At 38.6% G+C, this 23,951-nt stretch overlaps 1 protein-coding gene across 3 annotated transcripts in view; it reads left to right on the forward strand.

The window, feature by feature from the left end:
• LANCL1 (LanC like 1) overlaps window positions 1-22,521 on the forward strand; it is a 44,417-nt gene extending 21,896 nt beyond the window's left edge. For all 3 annotated transcript variants that reach the window (XM_032638212.1, XM_032638211.1, XM_032638213.1), the window contains 7 exons: window positions 3,406-3,613; window positions 12,383-12,518; window positions 13,067-13,213; window positions 15,504-15,686; window positions 17,591-17,767; window positions 18,858-18,930; window positions 19,541-22,521. In XM_032638212.1, the coding sequence (XP_032494103.1) occupies window positions 3,406-3,613; window positions 12,383-12,518; window positions 13,067-13,213; window positions 15,504-15,686; window positions 17,591-17,767; window positions 18,858-18,930; window positions 19,541-19,617 (1,001 nt within the window). In that variant the 3' untranslated portion in view covers window positions 19,618-22,521. The remainder of the gene's footprint in view (window positions 1-3,405; window positions 3,614-12,382; window positions 12,519-13,066; window positions 13,214-15,503; window positions 15,687-17,590; window positions 17,768-18,857; window positions 18,931-19,540) is intronic.
• The last annotated feature ends 1,430 nt before the right edge of the window (window positions 22,522-23,951 follow it).

Genomic DNA, 23,951 nt, shown 5'->3' on the forward strand with positions numbered 1-23,951 from the left:
AATGGTGCTTTTCAAATAAAACCCATAATCCTGAGCTGGTTTATAAGACCCTATGTGGTCTATCTTCAGCCTACCTCCCCAGCTTTGAAGAGAGCTGTATTCTTCAGGAGTAGGCTTACTAGCATAAGGGGAGTGCACCTAAAATAACAGTGGCTTTAACACAACAGAATTTCTGTCTTGTGTAAGGCAGTCAGTGTGTGGCAGCTTCACAGTCCTTCGGGTTCTAAGCTTCTTTGATCTTGATGCTTTACCATCCTCATCACAGAGCTGCCACGTCATGGTCTAAAATGGCTGCCCCAGCTACACCATCACATCTGCATTCCAGCCAGGAAGGAAGAAATGGCAGGTCCCCTCCCTTCAAGAACATTTTCTGAATTTACCCCCATTATTCCCACTGTGTCTTACTGGTCAGAACTTACCCATGCACATGGCCATACCCATCTGCAAAGGAGACTGTTCTGGGCCGCCATGTGCCTAGCTAAAATCCAGGGCAGTATTGTTTAGAGAAGAGGGAGGTAGATTTGGGGGGACCACTTAGCAGTGTCTATTATGAGAGCTAAATCCTTATCTTCCAGAGTGGGATGTGAATCAAAAATAACTGATAAAGAAAAATCAAGAGAAAGTACATAGCATATTATTAGAAATATGGAGGCAGATATTAGAGGAAATAGATAAAATGATTGAAAGTGGTTGCTTCTGGGAGACAGGAATAGACTGGGGCAGGAGACTGCAAGTGCATATTAAGCCTTATAGTACTGTTTGACTTCTTCCATGAAGAACAAATTTATTTTGAGAAAAATTACATTTTGAAAAGAGTTTTTAAAAGCATGGACTGAGGCCACGGTTGTGAGTACACATAAGGACTGGATGAGTTTACCCTGCAGAGCCCTTGAAGTTGTGTTTTTATTTCCCACCTTGCCAGTTATCGCTCAGCCTTCAGTATTTATGCAAAGGTGTTGTTATATGCGTGAATATTGTCGAAGGTTAGAAGATCATAATAATCAAGTTCAAGATATTTGGTCACAGGCAATTCCCCCATTTTTTCTATTACTAAATTAGGCCACCTGGGGTATAAAACATTGATGAGGCATTAAATGTCTTTGACTTAGGCATTTTGTCTTATTTTCCTGACCTAGACTGATTTGTAATAGGTTGTCCAGGAGGCACTCCTCACTTGAAACCCTTTTCATCCTTTAGTGTCTTGTAGCAGGGAAGAAGGTAGGCACTGTAAACTACAACCTACAGAAGATTGCTTCATCAAAATATGCAGACACAGAGGCCCAGAATGAAAAGACAGAGAGAAATAGAACCTGAGGTGATGGAAAGCTAATTCTCTGCTGATCAAAAAGAAAAAAAAAATTTCATCTAAATGAAATATTGTGAGACTTGAGAAATGATTACCTGCTTTTCTTGAGAAATTCATCAGACCTTAAAATTGCACACCTTAATGGGTTTTGTTTGTTAAATGTTTAGGCCAAGAGGAATTGTTGATAATAAGAGACAAAGGTCTGAAAAGGAAAACCATCATTGGGCTTGTATTTAATCACTTTTTATTTTCTCAGATCTCAGTCATGTCATTATCTGGCCTCGGTGCCTACATAACTTAATTAGGGGAGTACAGGCAGTGATGGGAACAGGAGGGCAAAATGAAAGGGTAACAATTTAAACGGACTGCCTGCAGATGCCTGGTATGGATGGAGATGAAGCCTATTAAGGACCTAATTCTAGAAGAATCTCTTGACATTGATCATTTGTGAAAAGCAGAATTTTTTTTCTTACCCACGTACAGGTTTTGTACACTTATGTCTACAAAGCTTAAGTATTGGTACATCTGATCAGCAGCTTGTAGAAATACTAACACCAAGTCACTTTGAAAGAACAGACAAGGTTATTAACTTTGGCAGAAAATGAAAATTTGGCCTTAATATACATGTGAAATTGAATTGTCTATAGCACAAAGCTTTGGAAATTACCCATGCAAGATAAGAAAACTATCTAAATTTAAAATTGTCCTCAGTACAGTGAAAAGTAATTTTGCAAACTGCATTTTTACTGCATTGAAATCCATAAAGAGATTGGCTCTGTGAATTTAGATTTAGACAGAGGTTCAGTGTCTTCTAAAACTGGTAAATGAGATGGAAAATGTACTTTAAGGGGAGAAATGAGTTTCTGGAAATGCTGCAGGAAGGCAGGCTCCCTACCCCACATCCTTGAGTCTGCCCTGAGACTAGTCAGCTTCAGAAGAAAGGCTCTATCTACTGTGGCAGGCATTTGGTATGAGGACATGCAGACAAGGCCTCAATTACACATAGCAGGCTTCAAGAGTAGGATAAGAAGCAAACCAAGTAAAGCCCAAAGCAAAAGGCATTGGCAGCTTTTCTAGTTAGTATAGTTCCTCAAGTGGCTGGGTCCTTGACAGTGAAAAGAAAAACTGGGAAACTGAATATATTTTCTTAGATCTCAAATAACTTAATAGTTTTCTTATAATCCCCTGCCTGGAACAATACTGGGATAGAGGATTTGGTTACTCTACCTGTCTTCTCATGCAAAAAATGATCTTCTATATAAAGAAAAATCTAGTTTTTCATTCCCTAGTCTTTGAATTTCTTTAGCTCATAAGAACAAACATTTCTTGTTTATTATTAATTACATAAATTATTATTTGTAAAATAAATAGGTTATTATTTACCAAAGGTTGATTACCTATTATTTTAACCATCAAAAAGAATACATCAGGGCTTCCCTGGTGGCGCAGTGGTTGAGAGTCTGCCTGCCAATGCAGGGGACACGGGTTCAAGCCCTGGTCTGGGAAGATCCCACGTGCCACGGAGCAGCTGGGCCCGTGAGCTACAAATACTGAGCTCTGCGCGTCTGGAGCCTGTGCTCCGCAGCAAGAGAGGCCGCGAGTGAGAGGCCTGCGCGTCTGGAGCCTGTGCTCCGCAGCAAGAGAGGCCGCGACAGTGAGAGGCCCGCGCACCGCGATGAAGAGTGGCCCCCGCTTGCCACAACTAGAGAAAGCCCTCGCACAGAAACGAAGACCCAACACAGCCAAAAATAAATAAATGAATAAATAAATTTATAAAAAAAAAAAAAGAATACATCAGCACAACAGCCAAGAGTGCAATAGGGATTAATATTAAACTTGGGTTTAGAGTTCTTAGAGTTCCTATTTTAATTTAGAGTTGTAATGATGAGGAAACTGAGAACAAGGAAGTGTCTGCCTACTGTTCTTAGAGCTGCTTAGTAATAAAGCTGAGTCTAGACTAAGGTCGTCTGAACTTCCAGATAATTTACGTATTTGTTATAGCTTATCAAAAATCAACACTGCTGAGTAGACAGTACACCAAAATAATACAGTCAACTGCTCTCTCCTCATCTGTACATGATTTTCTTTTTGCTTTTCAGGTATTGCTGTGCTTTACTTACACCTCTATGATGTGTTTGGGGACCCTGCCTACCTACAGAAGGCACATGACTATGTAAAGCAGAGTCTGAACTGTTTGACCAAGCATTCCATCACCTTCCTTTGTGGGGATGGGGGTCCCCTGGCAGTGGCTGCTGTGGTGCATCACAAGATGAACAATGAGAAGCGGGCAGAAGACTGCATCACCCGGTAATCATGTTTCTTTCTGAGAATTGTTATCTAAACATTATGCCTTAATTCTGTGTGTGTTAGCAAAAGAACACTTTATTGAATTTACTTTTCTCTCAGCAGTAAATCTTACTGCTGTCATTTGATCAATCACATTATTCCTGAGTTGTAGTTAACGAACAACCATTATAATCCTTGTTTTATTGCAAGGTATAATGACACTGGGCTTCCCTGGTGGCACAGTGGTTAAGAATTCGCCTGCCAAGGCCGGGGACACAGGTTTGAGCCCTGGTCCGGGAAGATCCCACATGCTGAGGAGCAACTAAGCCCATGTGCCACAACTACTGAGCCTGCACTCTAGAGCCCACAAGCCACAACTACTGAAGCCCGCACGCCCTAGAGCCTGTGTTCCGCAACAGAAGAAGCCCGCACACCGCAACCAAGAGTAGTCCCCACTCGCCACAACTAGAGAAAACCCACGTGCAGCAAGGAATACCCAACGCAGCCAAAAAATAAATTAATTAAATTTAAAAATTTTTTAAAAAAAGATAAAATGACACTGAAATGTTCCAGATCAAACATCAGTTCCTTAGCATAAATGAGATCAAAAGCCTAATCATGTGATTACTAATCCAAGGTGCTCTCCAGGATCAATAATTTGAAGAAACATGGTGCACGTGCTGCAGTGGGCTAAGAGAGGCCTCCGAAGGGAACACAGAATCAAAACTGCTTTGCTTACAGGCAAATGACATGCAAATCCAGATTTTCATTTTTAATGTAAATCAGGGCAACCCACTAGAATTTTGTGAATCATGAAGAATTATGAAACTTTTGTACAAATAAACTACAGTTTTTGCTTTAGTAGAATTTACTGAACGCTCTTTCAGAATTCTACTAAGAAATCTGGCTGCCATGCAACTCTTCATGCCGTGCTGTTAGGCTCCCCATAAGTATGCTAACATGCAGATAGTTGCAATTACAGCAGAGATTCCTTTGTTTTGTTGTTTAATAGACTTGACTTTTTAGAGCAGTTTTCAATTCACAGCAAAATTGAGAGGAAGGTACAGAGATTTCCCATACACCCCCTGACCCACACATGCATAGCCTCCCCTGTTATCAACATCCTCCACCAGAGTACACTTGCTGCAATCGATAAACCTGCATTGACACATCATAATCACCCGAAGTCTGTAGTTCACTCTTGGCATTGTACATTTCATGGGTTTGGATAAATGTGTAATGACATGTATCCAACATTATAGTATCATACAGAGTAGTTTCACTGCCCTAAAAATCTTCTGCGCTCTGCCTATTAATCCCTTCTCTCTTCTTCCTAACCCCTAGCAACTATTGGTCTTTTTACTGTCTCCACAGTTTTGCCTTTTCCAGAATGTCACAGAGTTGGAATCGTATAGTATGTAGCCTTTTCAGATTGGCTTCTTTCACTTAGTAATATGCATTTAGATTTCTCCATGGCTTTTCATGGCTTGATAGCTCTTTTTTTTTTTTTAGAGCTGAACAATATTCCATTGTCTGGATGTACCACAGTTTATGTATTCATTCACCTACTGAAGGACACCTTAGTTTATTCCAAGTTTTGGCAATTATAAACAAAGCTGTTAAAAACATCCATTTGCAGGTTTTTGTGTGGACATAAGTTTCCAGCTCTTTCTGGTAAATACCAAGGAGCATGATTGCTGGATTGTATGGTAAGACTATGTTTAGTTTTAGGAGAAACTTACAAACTGTCTTCAAAAGTGGCTGTGCTATTTTGCATTCCCAGCAACAGTGAATGAGAGTTCCTGTTGCTCCACATCTTTGTCAGCATTTGGTGTTGTCAGTGTTCCAGATTTTGGCCATTTTAATAGATGTGTACTCGTATCTCATTGTCAGCTTAATTTGCATTTCTCTGATGACATATGTCTCGGGGCATCTTTTCATATACTTATTTGCCATTTGTATATCTTCTTTGGTGAAGTGTCTGTTAAAGTTTAGCCCATTTTTTAAGTGGGTCTGGCAACATTTTAATTAGTGATCATCTCTGAGTTGACCATGGTTTTTGATTCCCACTATTCATTCTTATAAATTACTGTTAGAATAGCATTATCATTTCTGATTTTATTTGTTGAGGATCCCTCTGCTTTAGAGGTTCACAAGCAAGTCTCATTCAATGAATCACTCTTAACTTGCATAAAAATAAATTGTAGTGGCCTTTATAGTCTATTATTATAATGCCAGCCTCTCTCAAAATATGTACAGCCAAATAATAATAGTTTGGTATGTGAAGAATGTTAATAGGTATTAAATGAAAACAAGAGTTGTGTATTCAGACACAGTGGGGAAACACTAATTAAACAAAGTTACATATGTGCCTTTACTGACTGCTCAGAGTGTTCAGTAGCTTTTATACTTGGGGGAAACCCAGGGGACTCTAGGGAACAGAATTTGCCACGCTTGTCATGTAGGCAGCCCTTTTTCCTCAGGACATCTTCAGGCCTGTGGTTCTAACACTCTTTGGGGAATAATACCATATATTAATACTGGTTTATTATAAAACACTCTTAAGAGAGTAAACTAAAATTTCTTTTTTTTTGATACCTTGCTATTGAAGGTGTTTTTCTTATTTATATCTTTTTTTATTACATTTCAACAGTATTTTATTTACAGACTTGCTAAGGTTAAAAATATAAAATGTAGATATATGATAGGAAATAGCCTGTTTGTGGATGCAGATTTAATTTTTTAGATTTCTAGAGTTCATGGCAGACCAGAAAGAAAAAAAGAATTATTTGTAAATTACTTTCACATCTCCTCCCTTTTAAGGGAAAAATTTCTAAGTCTTTTCAGTTCAGCTTCAGGAAATCCAACATTACTTGATGTCATCAATTATTTAATAAACCTACTTACTTGTTTTACTTTCTACCTCACCTTTTTCCTCACATCACACAGCCCTTTTATATCACAGACACTCATATTCTCCGTGTGGTGTCTGTGTTGTGCTCTACTGCCAGCATAGTATTTCATCTTACCATTCCTGTATTTGCTTAATATAGTGGTCTTTCAGAATCATAATCTTGAGTTTTAGAAACCAAAAGGACCTTTGGGATTAATGAAAGTCTAATCCTTAGACAAACTGAAATCCAAAGAAATCAGTTTCCCTAGGGTAGGGGTTCTTCGCTTTGGAATTTTGAGAATCTTAGGGCTTCCAGAGGTATATAGAAAACCCCCAAACTGCATTCAACATGGAGAGAACATTTATTACACTTTTCTTGGAGGGGTCTGTGACTCCCCAAAAGGAGTGTGTATGCATGTGTGTGCGATCATGTTCAAATTGTCCTGCAGTTGTCTGAAGCAAGTGTTGGGAAAGATAATAAATAGCACTAGTTCTTCCTACTGCTTGATTTATACTGTCTGTTTTCTCCCTTCCTTCTATATAGAGATAGCTGGTGTCACTACACAAATAAAGAGCATTGCCTGTTTTGTGCCCAGTTAAGTGACTATAGCATATAGCGTGCTTTTGGGCCAGCACTTAGAGTGATGAAGCACTTTGGCTTTCTGGTCAGAAAATGTTATAACCTGTCTCTTTTGTAGTGTGATGAGTAAGAAAAGGACTTCTTTTTAAAAAGTTACAAACTTTTGATGACAAAAGGCAAAAACTCTCCCAGTAACACCCTGGGGAAATATTGCTAGGAGTGGAACAGAATTATCCTGTTTTTATATGTCTTTTTTCTTCCTTCAGTGACTTGCCTCTTCTAAAGATCAGTTGCTATTAATATCAACATAGCAAAACAAATAAATGGAGCTGCAATGATACGGGTTTGAGAGTTTCTGAAAACATAAAATAACCATTTGATTGATAAATGCTGTCATTTCTTCATTTTATCTTAAGAATATAGCATGTAAAACATGGATTTAAAGTCCTGCTTTTAGTAATTGTCAGATCCAACTAATAAGTTTTATTTTTTATTTTTTTAGGGAACGTACCAACAGTTTTTTTCCTTTGTTTTTCTCTTTCTGACTTTGTTTATAACGTTTATTGAAATACGGTTGATTTACAATATTGTGTTTCAGGTGTACAATAAAGTGATTCAGTTATATATATATAACATATATATATATTCTTTTTTAGAATCTTTTCTGTTATAGGTTATTATAAGATATTGAGTACAGTTCCCTGTGCTACCTAGTAGGTCCTTGTTGATTATCTATTTTATATGTAGTAGGGTGTATATTTTAATCCCAAACTCCTAATTAATCCCTCCCCCCACCCTTTCCCCTTTGGTAACCATAAGTTTGTTTTCTCTGTCTGTGAGACTGTTTCTGTTTTGTAAATAAGTTCATTTTATCATTTTTTTAAATTCCATATATAAGTGATATCATATGATATTTGTCCTTCTCTGTCTGACTTACTTCATTTATAATAATAATCTCTAGGTCCAGCCATGTTGCTGCAAATGGCATTATTTCATTCTTTTTTATGGCTGAGTAGTATTCCATTGTGTATATATACCACATCTTCTTTATCCATTCATCTGTCACTGGACTCTTAGGTTGCTTGGTTGCTTCCATGTCTTGGCTATTGTAAATAGTGCACTATGAACACTGGGTTAGATACATGCAACTAATGAGTTTTAATGAATTTAAATCCAGAAAAAATGGAATACTTCCTTCTTAAGTATTATTATAATGAGATGCACTGAACAATACTTTATTTTCGAGTATTTGAAAGGTACCTGCTATCAACTTCCCGGATGCAAATGTGTTTGGTTGCAAAATAATTGGTATGCTAATTATATATCGCCACCTAGTGGTAATGCAGGTCATAGCACTGGCAAATAAAGGAATGGTGTTTTCTAATTCAGTGGTTCAAACACATTTTATTTAGGTGAGAACATCACTGGAGTTAATGCAATATGCAATAATTGTTTTTAGTAACTCCCATAGAGCAGTGTTTGTTTAAAAAATTGATAGTCATTTCCCTCTTTGAATAGTTCTTTCAATACCCTTTACAAAAATCAAGAGTGCTTTTCTATCTCTAAATTCTATACAGTTTGATACATTTATATTAAAACTCGATAATAAATTCTTATGAAAACTCTGAGATGTTCATTTTGTTTACTACAACAGTTAAGTTTGTATCTAGTAACAGATTTTATTAAGTTCTCAACATTACCGAGCTGCCAGTTCTGGTGTGAGAAAAAAATAGAATTTTTCTTAATAAATGTTATTAAGTTATTTAAAAATATTAGGGGTATTGTTTGTGTGTGTGTGTGTGTGTGTGTGTGTGTGTGTAGTATTGAAGTAGAAAAAAGTGGTCCATAACCACCCAGATAACTCTGTTGGCATTGGGGAGGGAAAAAGTCAATCAAGGTATTACAAATTGAAAGCAACCTCTGACCACTGTGTCCCTATTCCTAACATAACCACTGTTCCACTGTGAGTTAAATGCCTGTGTTTGTAATAGAGAAAAATACATGAGCCAACATTTGCATATTTAACCAATTTGATTGAGATGCCTCCATTTGTTGAGATATAATATGGACAAATTTAACTTTGTCAGTAACTGCAACCAGCCAAGCTTTTTCAAACCCCTCTTTCCTGTTGGGGAGTAAGTTCCCTTAAGGATGCTTTCATAACTTTTTCTCAGTCATTGTTTCATAACTGTAAGCCCTTTTTACTCACTAAAATCATCTCATTCTGCTTATTTAAACATGTCTTCTTCATTTTTTTAAGCCTAAGTGTTCCCCTCCCACCACAGGCTTGTGGAAGTGGGGAGGGAGGGGTTGGGAGAGGAGGATTGTTTTCTCTTTCACAAGTACCTTCCTTTCAGAGTTAGGACTCTACCTACTGATGTATATAGCCTGGTGGTAGCAATTGTTAGGTTTTTGTTTTCTTGTTTGTAGATATTGGTTGCCTCCAGAGATTAGAGGTAGGGGCTGTATACCCTCTCAGCTATCACCTTACCACTGAGTAAATGAAGGCACAAGCAGTTAACCAAACTCTACCAAATGTACAAACATTTATTAGGAAGAAGACACACACACACACACACACACACACACACACACACACACACACACACACACACACACACACACGATTGGTCCTCTGCCCTGTTCTTGTGGCTCAGAGAAAGCCACATCATCCTTTGACCCTTCTTAGATCTTACTCATCAAACGGTGCTAGAGCCCGTACCATCTCCCAGATGTCCCACCCATCTTCACCACTCATTCCACCAATGAAATCCATTTTCTAACATTCCTTACTACACTTACTATCAAATCCTCTGGTGTAAATTTTGATAAAGTTATTTGAAGTGCCAAGTCTCTCTGAATGTTGATTCCTTACTAGAATACTTCAGATATAACCAATCACTCCAGGGATATGATTTTTGATACTTCAAATGCTTATTAACCATTCTTAGTATATAAAGTTAAATAATATACATACACAGGCATCGTTTATACGTAACTACTTTAAAAATATATTTTTAAATCAGAAGGGACCATTCATTTTATAGATGAGAAATTTAAAGTATAGAGATTAAATAGCATGTTTAGTGTCATAAACTACCCGGTGACAAGGTCATTTTTTTGGTAAGGCTAATGTCCTCTCATTACTACTCTTTTCCAGAAATTCCCTGACTCTACCCCCCCATACTTTTATAGTATACCAATATCATTTTGTCCAGTTTCACAAAAAATTAAATTGTTTTAATAATTTAAATGGTCTCGTATTGAATTTATAGAATAACTGAAGGATAACTGGGATGTGCTTTCAAAATTTCATGAAAAATGTATGTGATGAAAAATGTAGAATAGCAAGGACATTTTCCCTACCTATCATATTTCCTGCCCCCCCCCCCCCGCCCCGACCAAAAAAAAAAAAGGTTCATTCTCAGAGTTCAGACTGCAAGTACAGTCGCGTCCCTGAGCTCTTATCCCTCTGTGAGCTCCACCTACTTTCTGGTTCCCTGGTACTTCCCTTGTTGGTTCTCTGGATAGAAATCTGAGGCTTTGGTTATCCTACTCAGGCACACACTTCCCACGAATGTGCCTGCATCTTGGGAGTCAAGTGATGGGGAGGCTAGAAGGAGAAGTGAGGCAATGGGCCTTCCCTCACCCCCTCACCCCTGGGACCACAGCCCCTCCAGTCAATGAGGACAGGTCCCTCCCTCAGAGTTTTGGCTCCTGTTGCCTTGGCTTCTGCTGCCACCATGAGATTGCCTGTGGCCTAGGGAGTGAAAGAACAGAAAAATGCAAATAAAGAAGAATGAGGTGTTTTACCCACTCTCTCTGATATTAAGAGTTCCCCTTCCTGGTCTTTCTTGAGATAAAACTAAAGGGCTGGGGCTTCCCTGGTGGCGCAGTGGTTGAGAGTCCACCTGCCGATGCAGGGGACACGGGTTTGTGCCCCGGTCTGGGAAGATCCCACATGCCACGGAGCGGCTGGGCCCGTGAGCCATGGCCACTGAGCCTGCGCGCCCGGAGCCTGTGCTCCACAACAGGAGAGGCCACAGCAGTGAGAGGCCTCTCTGCGTACCGCAAAAAAAAAAAAACCTAAAGGGCTCTTTCCGGGACTGTCTCTGTCAGCACTTTCATGCCCACTTCCAGGTTTCAGGCGGCACTGAGTTCAGGCCAGGGAAATACCAGAGGGGAAAATGTGGTAGACTCACCACTGATTTGGCAGTACTTCGGATTCTGGTCATCCCCATTCTGCCAGCTACTGGTTAGTTTTCAGGGTTCTCAGTAGCAGCTTCACACATTCTCTCTAGGTTTTGGAGCTACATATACTGACTGGGAGAGGCAGGTTGGCATATGCTTAGTTACTCCACCTGACCTGGAACCAGAACCGAAAACAACTTTTTTTTTTTTGAGAAGTTTAACTGAGTCTATCAATAGGGAGCTAATAAATTATAATACATTCATTCAGTGGAATACTGTACAACCGTGATAAAGAATGAGATCACTCTGTATGTAATGCTAAGGAATGGTTGTCGAGATGTATTGTTAAATAACAAAGCCACAAAACACTTGGGGAAATATGTTTATAAATAAGTATATGTATTCGTATATGTGCATACAATAGTTCTAGGAATATACAAGATACTGGTAATCATGGTTATTTCCAAAGAGACGGAGTAATAGCTGGGAGACCGACTGATCCCTTTGTGCTGTCGGTATGTGCTACCGTTTGTGGTAACTCAGGCTGCTATACAAACACTTCAGCTAGGCCAGATGACATTTTAAGAAATAAATCAAGCAAGGAGATAACTGGGGTGCAGCGGGCATTTCATTTTATGGAAATAGGCCCTTTGAGTGTTGCCTTAGTCCTTTCCTCAGACTGAATGTTATAATAGCCAGTAGGTCTTGGCTTCTCTGACCCCAACTACTGGTCTCAGAGCATGCCACCATGAGGGGCTAGGGAGGCTGCAGGTGGTCCCAGCCACACTCATGTATTCCTTCATTCTTTGGACTTCTTATTTGTCAGTTCCATTGTGGGCTGAAGAAAAGAAATGTAGTTGATGGTTCATCTTTGAACCCTGATTATTACCCTTTGTGGTCTGGCCCAGCCCTCTTAGTATTTAAAGTATAACAATATATAGGTTATAATATGTAAGTATATTTAAATATTTTATTATTATATATTTAAAATAATATAATTCCATATATGTGTATATATATAACTATATATATATTTGTGTGTGTTGTTTTAAAACATATCATTTTTAAGTATATATCTCTGCCTGGTCCCTTTTACATTATCTTAAGCATGTATTTTTATTCCCAGGCTAATTCACCTAAATAAGATTGATCCCCATGCTCCAAATGAAATGCTCTATGGACGAATGGGCTACATCTGTGCTCTTCTCTTTGTGAATAAGAACTTTGGAGTGGAAAAGATTCCTCAAAGCCATATTCAGCAGGTACTGCGTTTTTGTGCTTTTTGGAGTCTTTTTAGGATCCCACCTACTATCTGCCTAAACTATTGGTTTTGTTTCCCTGGTTGGCACATCCCAGGTAGCTGGAAGGTAAGGTGTATCTTAACCTCTGAAGGTCAGGCATGATCAGAGAAGCAGCAGCTTCACTTGGAGTGCTGTTGGAAACTGTATAGAGAGTGACTTGGACTAAGAAGTCCAGCTGCTCCATTTGAGAGTTTAGAGGCCATTCAGAGGAAAATACGGGGCAGATTTCACCTCCAAGGTGCAGGTGTTCCTCTCGTATCTGAAGGAGCTTTGCTTTCCTTTGACAGGTGAATTCTTGTGAGCTGTAGTAGAAAGAGTTCAAAATCTTCCAGACTCTCCCTCTTTTAGGCAGAATAATCCCATGTGCTTCTCTGAGTACAGAAGCAAACTGTGCCCGTCCATGGCCATCAGGTGGTGTCGAATTTGCCATGTTCTCCAGTACCTCTTAGCAAAAAGTTCCTTGGCGCCATTCTAATTCTTTCCTTATTTCGGTCAATTTCTCCCTGCAGATTTGTGAAACAGTCTTAACCTCTGGAGAAGACCTAGCTAGAAAGAGAAACTTCACAGGAAAGACTCCACTGTTGTATGAATGGTACCAAGAATACTACGTGGGGGCCGCTCATGGCCTGGCAGGAATTTATTACTACCTGATGCAGGTAAGAGGGGATGATGATGGAGCTAGAATGTGATTCCTGACTGTACTACCTAGGGTGAGAAGACAGGTGCTCCAGCTCTACTTTTTCATTCTGCCAACCACTGCATCACTCTCCTGGTAATCACCTGGCCTAGGTAAACAGGGACAGTGCTTGTGAAAGTACATTTAAAGTGTGTAAACATAAAAGCCAGTGTGCTTTGAGATGATTGATTTGTAGGTGAGCACACTTGCCCACCTCATGCCGCTTGTGCAGACTAAAGTGTTTTGACCTGTTCTTCTAGATGAAGTGCCTTCTGCTCTGCTCTTCTCTTTCAGCAGATGCCTTGAATTAGTATTATTCCACACTATAAGGCACAACCCATTGAAACAAATTTCAGGAGTAAGAACAAAATCAGTAGAAAACAAAGGAGAATATGCTGCCTAAAGCTCAGTTAGAGAGCAAAACTAAGGAGCCTTTTCGGTGGATTTTGTGTAACTTACCTGAAAAATAGCTGAATATGCCATGCTCAACGGTTCTTCGGATCTAAAACTATTGGGGGACATCAGCCAAAGCCAAATAGACTAAGGGCAAATAGAGTTTACTGCATCAAGCATAACCTGGAAAGGGAGGTCAGAAGAGGGCTTCTCATGAGAGCATCATTTCCAGGGGCTTGTTTAACTCTCCTTAAGGAGAAATCGGCACTTTGTGTAAGAATAAGAATTCATGGTAAAAGAATATTGAATTTTTAATGATGGTAAAGGTGCCCCCCTCAACTGCCCAAAGTACAATGTGGCATAAAGAAAAGTGTTTCATTGATATGTTCTACCAGAGTGGTTGGATATAAATACCAATAGCTGGTTGAGTAGCTGGCTATAATAATGCAAAATCAACATCAGACCTATCCTCTCCCTATAACTAAACAAGGACAACAAAGCTGAAAAACAGGGTTATTATTGCTTTTCAATGCAGAGTCACTCTTTGAATGTTAGTGGCGGTAGGAGACCAGCTCCTGTGTTTATTCTGCACTTCTCAATTCAGAGTTTTATAATTAGGGCTTTTGACAATTCAGACTTAAATTCCTTTACTTTTCTGGCACACTCCCTCGTTGGCTCTCTATTTCCAGAAGTAAATATAGATTCTTGAAAGTTTTCGGGAAAGAAGAAAAACCTTGAAGTTTCAAGGTGAATTAGAATCATACATGTTAATGACTGGATGGCCTCATGACCTTTCTTTGAAGCAGATCATCAGGTGTCTTACCCTCTGCCTCCATGTGTTGGTTGTAGTAAGAAACCTGGAAACCCAAGTATTGAATTTTCCATTTGCACATAATTATCTATTTGAAATGATTTAACTTTTAATCCTAAAAGTACATTCTGGTAGGTGCCTATGTATCAACATAAAACATTATTTTTAGGCCATTTTGGATAACTTCTGCAAGTTTGAGGAGAATCCAGTCATTCAACTCTAGCATTTTAAACTGAGCTTGAACAATATTCTTTGGGTAAAGTGAAATCTAAATGTGCCCTAAAGAACTTCGTTGCGTGTTCGGTATCTGTGAGCGCCTGACGGTCGGTATCTCCTCGTTCCCTGCCGCCTCTGCCTGTGCTTCACAGCACTGCCTCCCTCTCATCCCAGGTACTCGCCCCCTGCCTGGCAAAGACAAGACTGAATTTGTTGTTTAAAGAAGTGTGAGGTGCATTGAATTAAGACCAGGACCAAAAGGAGAAACTAAAAATTGTATCAAAAATGAAGGCTCATATGCCATATGGCAACGAGTCCTATAAATCCATACATTGTTGTATCAAAATAATCCTTCATAAGTATCAGTCCCAAATTTTTTGCAGAAAGGCTTAATCTAGAATCACACCAATTCGGGATCTAGATCCCAGGTCTCCCAACTTGTTAGCATCCTCTCCTATTGGAAATATCACCTATCACTTCTCTAAATGCAAGTTGTGCCTGGTTTGTCTAATGCATCTCTTTGTGGTCTTTAAAGTGTATTTAAGGTATCAGAACCTTAGAAAACTTCTCATACACTCACATTCTTAAGCATTGGCTTTGGAAAATTATTCATATGTATATAGATAACAATAAATATCGAAAAAAAATACGTACATAAGGCTCCAAGTATTAACTGATAGCCTAATTTTAGTTTGGACCAATAGGTAAAAAAATTGGATGGAATCCAGAACCTCTTCATGACTTTCAGTTCATTTTGGTCATGTTTTCCTTCTTATTCAAAACTCATCCCTGAGCCTTAGGAAGGTCTGTTTGTTTCCGCAGAACTGATAATTCCCTTTCTTGTTTTTAGCCCAGCCTTCAAGTGAGCCATGGGAAGTTACATAGTTTGGTCAAGCCCAGTGTAGACTATGTCTGCCAGCTGAAATTCCCTTCCGGCAATTACCCTCCTTGTGTGGACGATACTCGGGATCTGCTAGTCCACTGGTGCCACGGTTCTCCTGGGGTAATCTACATGCTCATTCAGGCCTATAAGGTACCGTGAATTTTCTCGTTTTTAGAAATAAATTGGAAAACATAATATAAAATTCTATAATTTAAATTAGTTTTCTGTATAATTCTTGAACAATATATAGACAAAGCATTTGTTGGACCTAAAATCACTTTGCTGTATGCATTATAATTCATTTTCACAGTATCCATCTGTACCACAGCACACATTATTTCATAGAACAGGGGACTGCTTCACGGACAGGTAGAGGAGCCAAGATTAGCATCAGTGGCAGAGCCAAGATAAATATCCCAGGAGCTCAATTAAAAATAGAAGGAATCTCCTTGGGCATTGCTGGTGGGATGTAAAATGGTAAAGCTACTGTAGAAAGCAGTTTGGCAGTTCCTCAAAAAATGAAACACAATTAACATATGACCCAGCAATTCCACTCCTAGGTATATATACCCAAAAGAAGTAGAAACAAGGTTTCAAACAGATACTTGTACAGCAGTGTTCCATAGCAGCATTACTCACAGTAGCCAAAAAGTAGAAACAATCCAAGTGTCTATCAACAGATGAATGGATGGACAAAATATGGTGTATGCATACAATGGAATATTATTTAGCCATAAAAAAGAATTAACTTCTGATCCATACTACAACATGCATGAACCTTGTAAACATTATGCCAAGCGAAGTAAGCCATATCCAAAAGGACAAATACTGTAGGATTCCACTTATATGATGTGATGGTTAACATGAGGTATCTAGAACAGGCAAATTCATAGAGAGTAGAATAAAAGTTACTAGGGGCTGGGAGGGTGAGAATTATTGCTTAATGGGTACGAAGTTTCTGTTTGGAATGTTGAAAAAAATTTGGAAATAGATAATGGTGATGGTTATACAACACTGGGAATGTAATTAATACCACTGAATGGTCCACTTTAAATGATTAAGATGGTAACTTTTATATCTGTATTTTACCATAATTTTAAAAATTCAAATATCACTTCTAAAAAGCATGCTATGACAGAGCCATAATCGAAGAAGAAAAGGTTTTTCTTTGAGGGGAAAAAAATGGAAGTAAACCAAGATATCTATGTTCATTGGTGCCCGTTCTACAAATTACAAATCTATAGACTCTAAATAGGGACTGGCATCTCATGGTCTAAGTAAGCGTTTAGTATATCAGATTTTGCCTTCAGGAAGTTAAATATAATGCACAAATTTTTAAACTGTCTTATTCTACTTCTCTACTGAAATGAGATATTAAAAATGTCAGGAATTCCCAAGCGGTCCAGTGGTTGGGACTCCATCCTTCCACTCTAGGGGGCACAGGTTCCATCCCTGGTCAGAGAACTAAGATGCCACAAGCCATGCAGTGTGGCCAAAAATAATAATAATAATAATAATATTTTTAAACCTTTGATCAAGATATAGGAGGCCACAACAGATTGTTAAGATGTATCTATTTTTCTGAAAAGTATAGTGTTTTATAATCAAATCAGTTTTTGTAATCAATTTGATAAACAGTTTCTTCTCCAGTGTATAAAGAAACTTTCTAGTAGTGAAGGGTATCATTGTTACAGAAAAGACAGTGTTTATTCTTTGGAAATTGACTAACGATAACAGTAAGTTGCAAGTAAATAAAGCTACTTCACCAATAACAACCGCATACGCAAACATACATACGTATAAAACTTACACCATGCAGACAAGGTCATGCCCAGTTATGTATTTAAAAACAAAAAAAAAAAACTAGTGCATTCTTGTAATTTGTCCCCACCGATAAAACACATCTCTCTGTCTCTGTATTCCTACCTTTCTTGCCGAGGCACCTCCCTGTCTCCTCCCTTACCCTGTCTCCCTTTCTCTCCGATCAGGAAGGAAGGTCAGTGGAGGTTTATTTTCTATCCCTTGTAATAAAACTATGTCCCTTGACTCTGCAGGTGTTCAAAAAGGAACGGTATCTCAATGATGCCTATCAGTGTGCTGATGTGATCTGGCAGTATGGCTTGCTGAAGAAGGGGTACGGGCTGTGCCACGGCGCTGCAGGGAATGCCTACGCCTTCCTGTCGCTGTACAACCTCACGCAGGACGCGAAGTACCTGTACAGGGCCTGTAAGGTAGGAGTCAGAACCGCTGAACAGAACGCACCTTTTTGCACAGGAGGCTGTAGAAGTGTCTCTAGTTAATCTGATTTAATTCATTCATTTTTTTAAACCATAAGTCTATAGAACAAACACAGTTTAAGAAAAACCTTCAAAAGCTATTCAGTTGGTCATTTGTAGAGATGTGGATGGACCTAGAGAGTGTCATACAGAGTGAAGTAAGTCAGAAAGAGAAAAGCAAATATCATATAATAACGCATATATGTGGAATCTAGAAAAATGGTACAGACGATCGTATTTGCAAGGCAGAAATAGAGACACAGACGTAGAGAACAAATGTATGGGTACCAAGGGGGGAAGGGGTGGGGTGGGAGGAATTGGGAGACTGGGATTGACACATACACATTATTGATACTATGTATAAAATAGACAACTGATGGGAACATGCTGTATAGCACAGGGAACTCTTCCTAATGCACTGTGGTAACCTAAATGGGAGGGAAGTCCAAAAGGGAGGGGATATCTGTATGTGTATGGCTGATTCATTTTGTTGTGCAGTGGAGGCTAACACGACATTGTAAAGCAACCATACTCCAATAAAAATTTTTTAAAAAAGGAAAAGAAAAGAAAATGAGAGAAGAGGGCATTGGTGGGGCAGTTCTATAAACAGGACTGCCTTAGTTGGTTATTTAGAACTTTGGACTACCCATGTGTCATTAAATGTTTTGCTGTGGAAGAAAAAAAGTTTTAATCAAAAAATAAAAATTTAAAAAGCTATTCAGTTGAATTAGTTGTTGTTTTTTTTTTTTTTAAAAAACGACATAAATCTACTCAATTGCATTTGTGGTGGGGTTGGAAGAGTGCTGGGAGATGTAAGGTGGTTTTGTTCCTTTCTTTCTTCTCTGATAACCTTGGAGATGGCTCAGACAGCTCATTAAATTCCTCCCATGCTTCATTCGTACTCTCTTTTCTCTGCATCAGCCCCTTTCTCTGCCTTGAAGATAGTTTTTGACTTTTCAGAGTAAATGTTAGAGACAATCTCTGTCAACTTTTAGGGGTCTGTAGAAGAAATCACTTCAGTAATTTAACTTGGTCTCATTTTCAGTTTGCTGAATGGTGCTTAGATTATGGAGAACATGGATGCAGAACACCAGACACCCCCTTCTCCCTCTTCGAAGGTATTTTTCACACATTACTTATTTGCCTTATAATATCAGCATCTGCTTCTCTGCTTAGTAATTAATGTATCTTAATTTGAGTTTTGTCAACAAATTAATTTCATGGTTATTTCTTAAACTGCTTCTTTATTTCCTAATACAATAACTCAGTATTAAAAATCAGTTAGCACACAGACCACGATGGACCCAATAGTAGTAGTTATTATGGTGACTACTGTTTATGGAGCCAGGCACATGCTGGGCATTTTGCAGATGTTATCATAAATCATCGCAGCAAAAATATACATTATTATCCTCATGTCACAGATGAGGTTCCTGAGGCTCAGACAGGTAAATGGGGCCACGGTGAAGGAGCTCACATATGGTAAATGGCAGGGCCATGCCTTGAACTTGTCTGGCTCCGCTTTCCCTCCTGTCTTCCACCTGGGTAAAGGGGCTGAGCCTCTCACTCGTGATCTTGTCTAACGAGCTGCAACATATATAAACAGGTGCCCACTTCTTTTAAATCATTTAAGTTAATATCATAATGTTGTTTATGCTACAAAATGAAGCCAGTCTATAATACATCATCATTTAGTGTAATAACTTGTGCCTCTTTCTTCTCCTTCAGGAATGGCTGGAACAATTTATTTCTTGGCTGACCTCCTAGTGCCCACGAAAGCCAGGTTTCCTGCATTTGAACTGTAAGAGGAAAGTCCCCCCAGTGCAACTCACTGCATGAGCCTTTCTGTATGTATATCATACCTGGGCTAAAGTAACAATAGAGTCAAACTGTGTACTTGATTTAGTTGATTTTTTTTTCAGAATATGTCTTTAATTCAGTTCCTTTTTTATTATTTACTTTTATTTTAAAATATCCAGGGAAATCTAAATTAACTTCAGTTTATCCTAAAGGGAGGACAGGTGATATATGTACAGTATTTTGAGGGCATATATGCATATATTTCAGAACTTGGAGGCAGTCGTATTCTTACTAAAGCTTATGAATATAACCATCTGTTACAGTTCTAAAAATGTTTAAAAAAAACTAAATGTAGATAAATACATGCTTATCGCTGGATATTGACCTCCACCTCTTCTCTTTAGAATTTTTTTTTATGACAGTTTTATGACTTTGCTTTTCTCTAAGTGGTTGATTATGAAAGGGGACAAAAATATAACTATATGCTTCCAGGGCAAAAATTGCAAGAGTTGCCAACTGGGCTAGGGACCTAAACACCCTTTTTCAAATTCACAGTGCTTATTTAAACTAGAGATAAACATACTTTCAAATTTGCCTCTTTTTGTTAGTAGAGCATCCAGGCTCTATAATCCAACATCTTTATCGAAAACTTCTGAAATGTGATGGTCATTATATGAAAATTCTGATTTGAAAGTTATTTCAAGATAAGCTAACAAAAAGTTTGTTTTCTCCAAATAAGCTAGTATGTTTTGGAACTACTTATGTATATTTGTTTCTTCTTTGGGATTAGTGTAAGATCCGGAAATGAGATTTCTGTGTGTAAATACATTATGACCTAGGATTTGAGTCCACCCTTTCTGACTGACCTTCTAAATTTTGATTTGTGTTTTACTTACTTTGCAATGACTATGCTTTATAAAGCGTTGGCTGCTTGGTACAAGCCATAAGATATTTTCCTTCCTATCTATCTAGATGTTGATCTTTTCACTAAATAGTAGAGCATTCTACTTGTTTAAAAAGGGAGGGAGGGCTGCTATATGGCAAAATCGCTAAGCTTTCCATAGAAATGCTGGTTCCTGAGAAGGTATTATCCAGTGATTATTCTTAGAACAAATGGCTTTTGTCCCTTTGCATAGCCTAGGCTTTAACACTCATCCATTTCTGAGCCCTCAGGATGGGTACTGATAAGGTAGGTGAGGAATCCCTGGTGCTTCAAATTCTGTACAAGTGTTTTGACTCATCAGCTCCCATTCCTCCTCCTTCCATTGCTGACTTTCCCAGGCTTGTTTTGTCTTTTCTATGTATTTTGACTGATTTTGAAACATTTTGCAGCTTTTAAGAAAACAGGCTCTAAGAATTTTTAATGTGCCTATTTCACAGCTTTCTCGGTCACAAAAACATGCTATTTTTATTGGAACTTTGCACCAAATCCCCACTGAGTATATGTTGGTTCCTGTGGATAGCAATCCCCTATTATTTTCCATTTAGCACCAAAATAGCTAATATTATTGGCAATTGCCTGACCCTTTAAAGGCTACTGACAGTAGGATCTAAAACACAGCCCACTGCTCAGTTCCCAGGATTAGCTTATTCCTCTGTGACTCATGCTAGTCAGGGACAACCTTGTGCCTCTCGGATTTTGAAGTGTTGCTGGCAAGCTGTGTGCAAGCTGTGCCTTTCTCGTGAACATTTTACATGAACAGTGTCAGCATCCACAGAAAAGCTAATCTGCCTTTGGATGGGTGTCCAGCTTGAAAGAATAGACCCCGTTTGGTTTAAATGTCTTACTATACTGTACCTGCACTTTTAGCTACTATAGTTACTAACCAAGGGAAAAAGAACAAAACACTTTCTCTTAACCAGAGGAGACTGATCACAGTGCTTCAGCAGACATCTTAATTAATTTAACCCCAGGAAGACATCAAGGCAGGGAGAAGAACATTTTGAATAAGATTCTTATTCCTATTTGGATTGCTGTTTAGCTACTGCCATCCCTTAACAAATTTATCAATGCAAACACAATTCAGGGCAAAGGCTATAAAACTCAAACTAATACCCTAACACCATGGTAGAAACTGAAATTTTTACACTAGTTTCTTAGTTTTGAAAGGAAGAGGCATCATTTTCAGTTCTATTTCTGTTACATCATTTTTCCCTCAGATATTTTTCTTTTTGTTAGAAAACAGAACAAGACGAAAAGCTGCGCAAAACTGCTTCCCAGAAAACTCAGAAATATCTTTTATCTCCATGTAAAGACTAGGTAGTGAAACCTTAAAACCTTGTCAAGCAGTATTCATTTATCCTGTCGTGTGTTTCTATGAACGTCACGATCAGTTATTTACATCAATCCTATTGGTCCCATCAAGAAGTCAGTCTTTAATCCTTAGAGTCGTTTGACCCTCTTTCATCTTTGATGTCACTTCCAATTATTTGGCATCAAAAGCCTTCATGGTAGGTAGAGTTTTAGGTAAAAGCGGCCGTTTTCTCTCTTATTACAACTTCCCCACATAACTTGAGAGGTATACTTTGCTCATAAGTCCTCAGGTTAATTGGTGTCTAATCTTATAATGCCCTGCCTTCTCTTGACTGAGTTTGAAATACAAAACGTGAAGAGTAAACATTAATCCATCTACTCCTTTGGCTATTTGAACTCACCTATAATCCTGTTATCCATACTCAATTTTGACTTCACCGCTGCTCCCCCTAAATAGGTCAGAGCACCCCACTTCTGTATTGTTAAGCTGTAGAACTGTTTCTCTCCTACAGGTACAAAACAAAGTAGGATATTCAGGGATCCTACGCCAATGTTATATTGCCATTTATTGGAAAGGGCTGGAATTGTATGTATTTCTGTGTTCCGTAAAGGATTTGACTTAACTGGTTCTCAATAAAATTTTATTAGGACCATATATTGTCATGTGCTTCTTGTTTGCTTTGGTTTAAACTTAAGAAATATATTTCTTCAATGGCTTTTTCTTTATGCGCTCATTCCCTAGGGTTTGTCCCTGACTTTTTCTTCTTTGTTGGGTCAAACAAGATTTGAAGTACTTCATGAAGGTAAAAATTTATTAGAGGAAAATATTTAAAAATCTGATCGTTATAGAATTAGGAAGCATCTACTAGGCTTCAAGCAAAGCAGTATATCAACCAGCTCATACATATGAGAATCCACTCTGAGGTTAGTAACTAAAGGTCTCATTCTAGAAATCGATTTCCCTGCTGACCAGTTCTGTAAGGAACTTTGACTAGAGGGGGAGATTAAATGGGGCATAATTATAAAGTGTATGTGCAGAAGTTGGAAAGGAGTTCTGCTGAATCACCTGGCATGGCTGTACTACTTCTTTTCATGACACAGCTACTTAGTGTCACTTAGCACACCAAAATTTGCCAAATTATAAAATACTTGTTTCCATCCCCATATTACATTTTGTCCCCTGGTACATATGATGAAAATGCCTTTCATTCCCCTTGTCTATGGTTTGAATGACTCACAGTACTAAGGATAAATGCACAGTTATTTTTATTTTGCTCCTTTGAGTAAAGGTATATATGATGGCATCACATCTTTAGATGTGGGCAAGGGGGTGTGGAGAGGACAGTGCTTTGTAGAGGCCACCCAGAAACTCCAAAGTGATGCTTGGAGCATTCCCCCTAACTCTCCACAAGATTACATTTCAATTGGTAAGGACAGCTAGCTCTGTTCTCAGGTTTACCATTCCCTGGCTCATCGTCTTACCAGAAGAAAAATAATGACAAGCACTTTAAGTTGCACCACAGTTGTAACCTCATGAGCAAACAAAACTTGAAGAAGTAATTCATCTCCTGTGACTTACCTATAGTAGTTTATTTTTTCCTAAACTTTGCATTAGAAAAGGCCTTTGCCTCCCTGCTTCTCATACTCTCTGAATAGAATAATAATTGTTGTGTCATTTCTTCTTTCCCAAGACAGTTCCCACTGTGGATTCAGTGGCATTATAAAGCCTCATGTATTCTCTATTCTTATAAGCATCATTTAAAGTGAGAAAAATCTACAAGTCAGTCCCCTGATAATTTGCTTTTGCATTGTGTTTCCCATTCAAATTCGCCCTCTTACTTCTGAAGCTGAGGGTCAATTAACAAGGCAAGAGAACACTGGGCTTTTTTACAGTGGAGAGCATGTTGGCTTCATTGGTCCCATTATATAAGCTTTCCAAACACTATTTTCTAGAAGCCGTGTGCTAGCACATCCTCTGGGACTTACTTGACAGTTCTGTGAGTAATGAAAGCAAGCAGCAAACACAGTAAGCCAAGAGGTGAAATAACGAGGACAGATGAATGGATGGTAGCAGGACTGCTGCTG

This window comes from Phocoena sinus, chromosome 7 (assembly GCF_008692025.1).
Source record: "Phocoena sinus isolate mPhoSin1 chromosome 7, mPhoSin1.pri, whole genome shotgun sequence".
NCBI lineage: Eukaryota > Metazoa > Chordata > Mammalia > Artiodactyla > Phocoenidae > Phocoena > Phocoena sinus.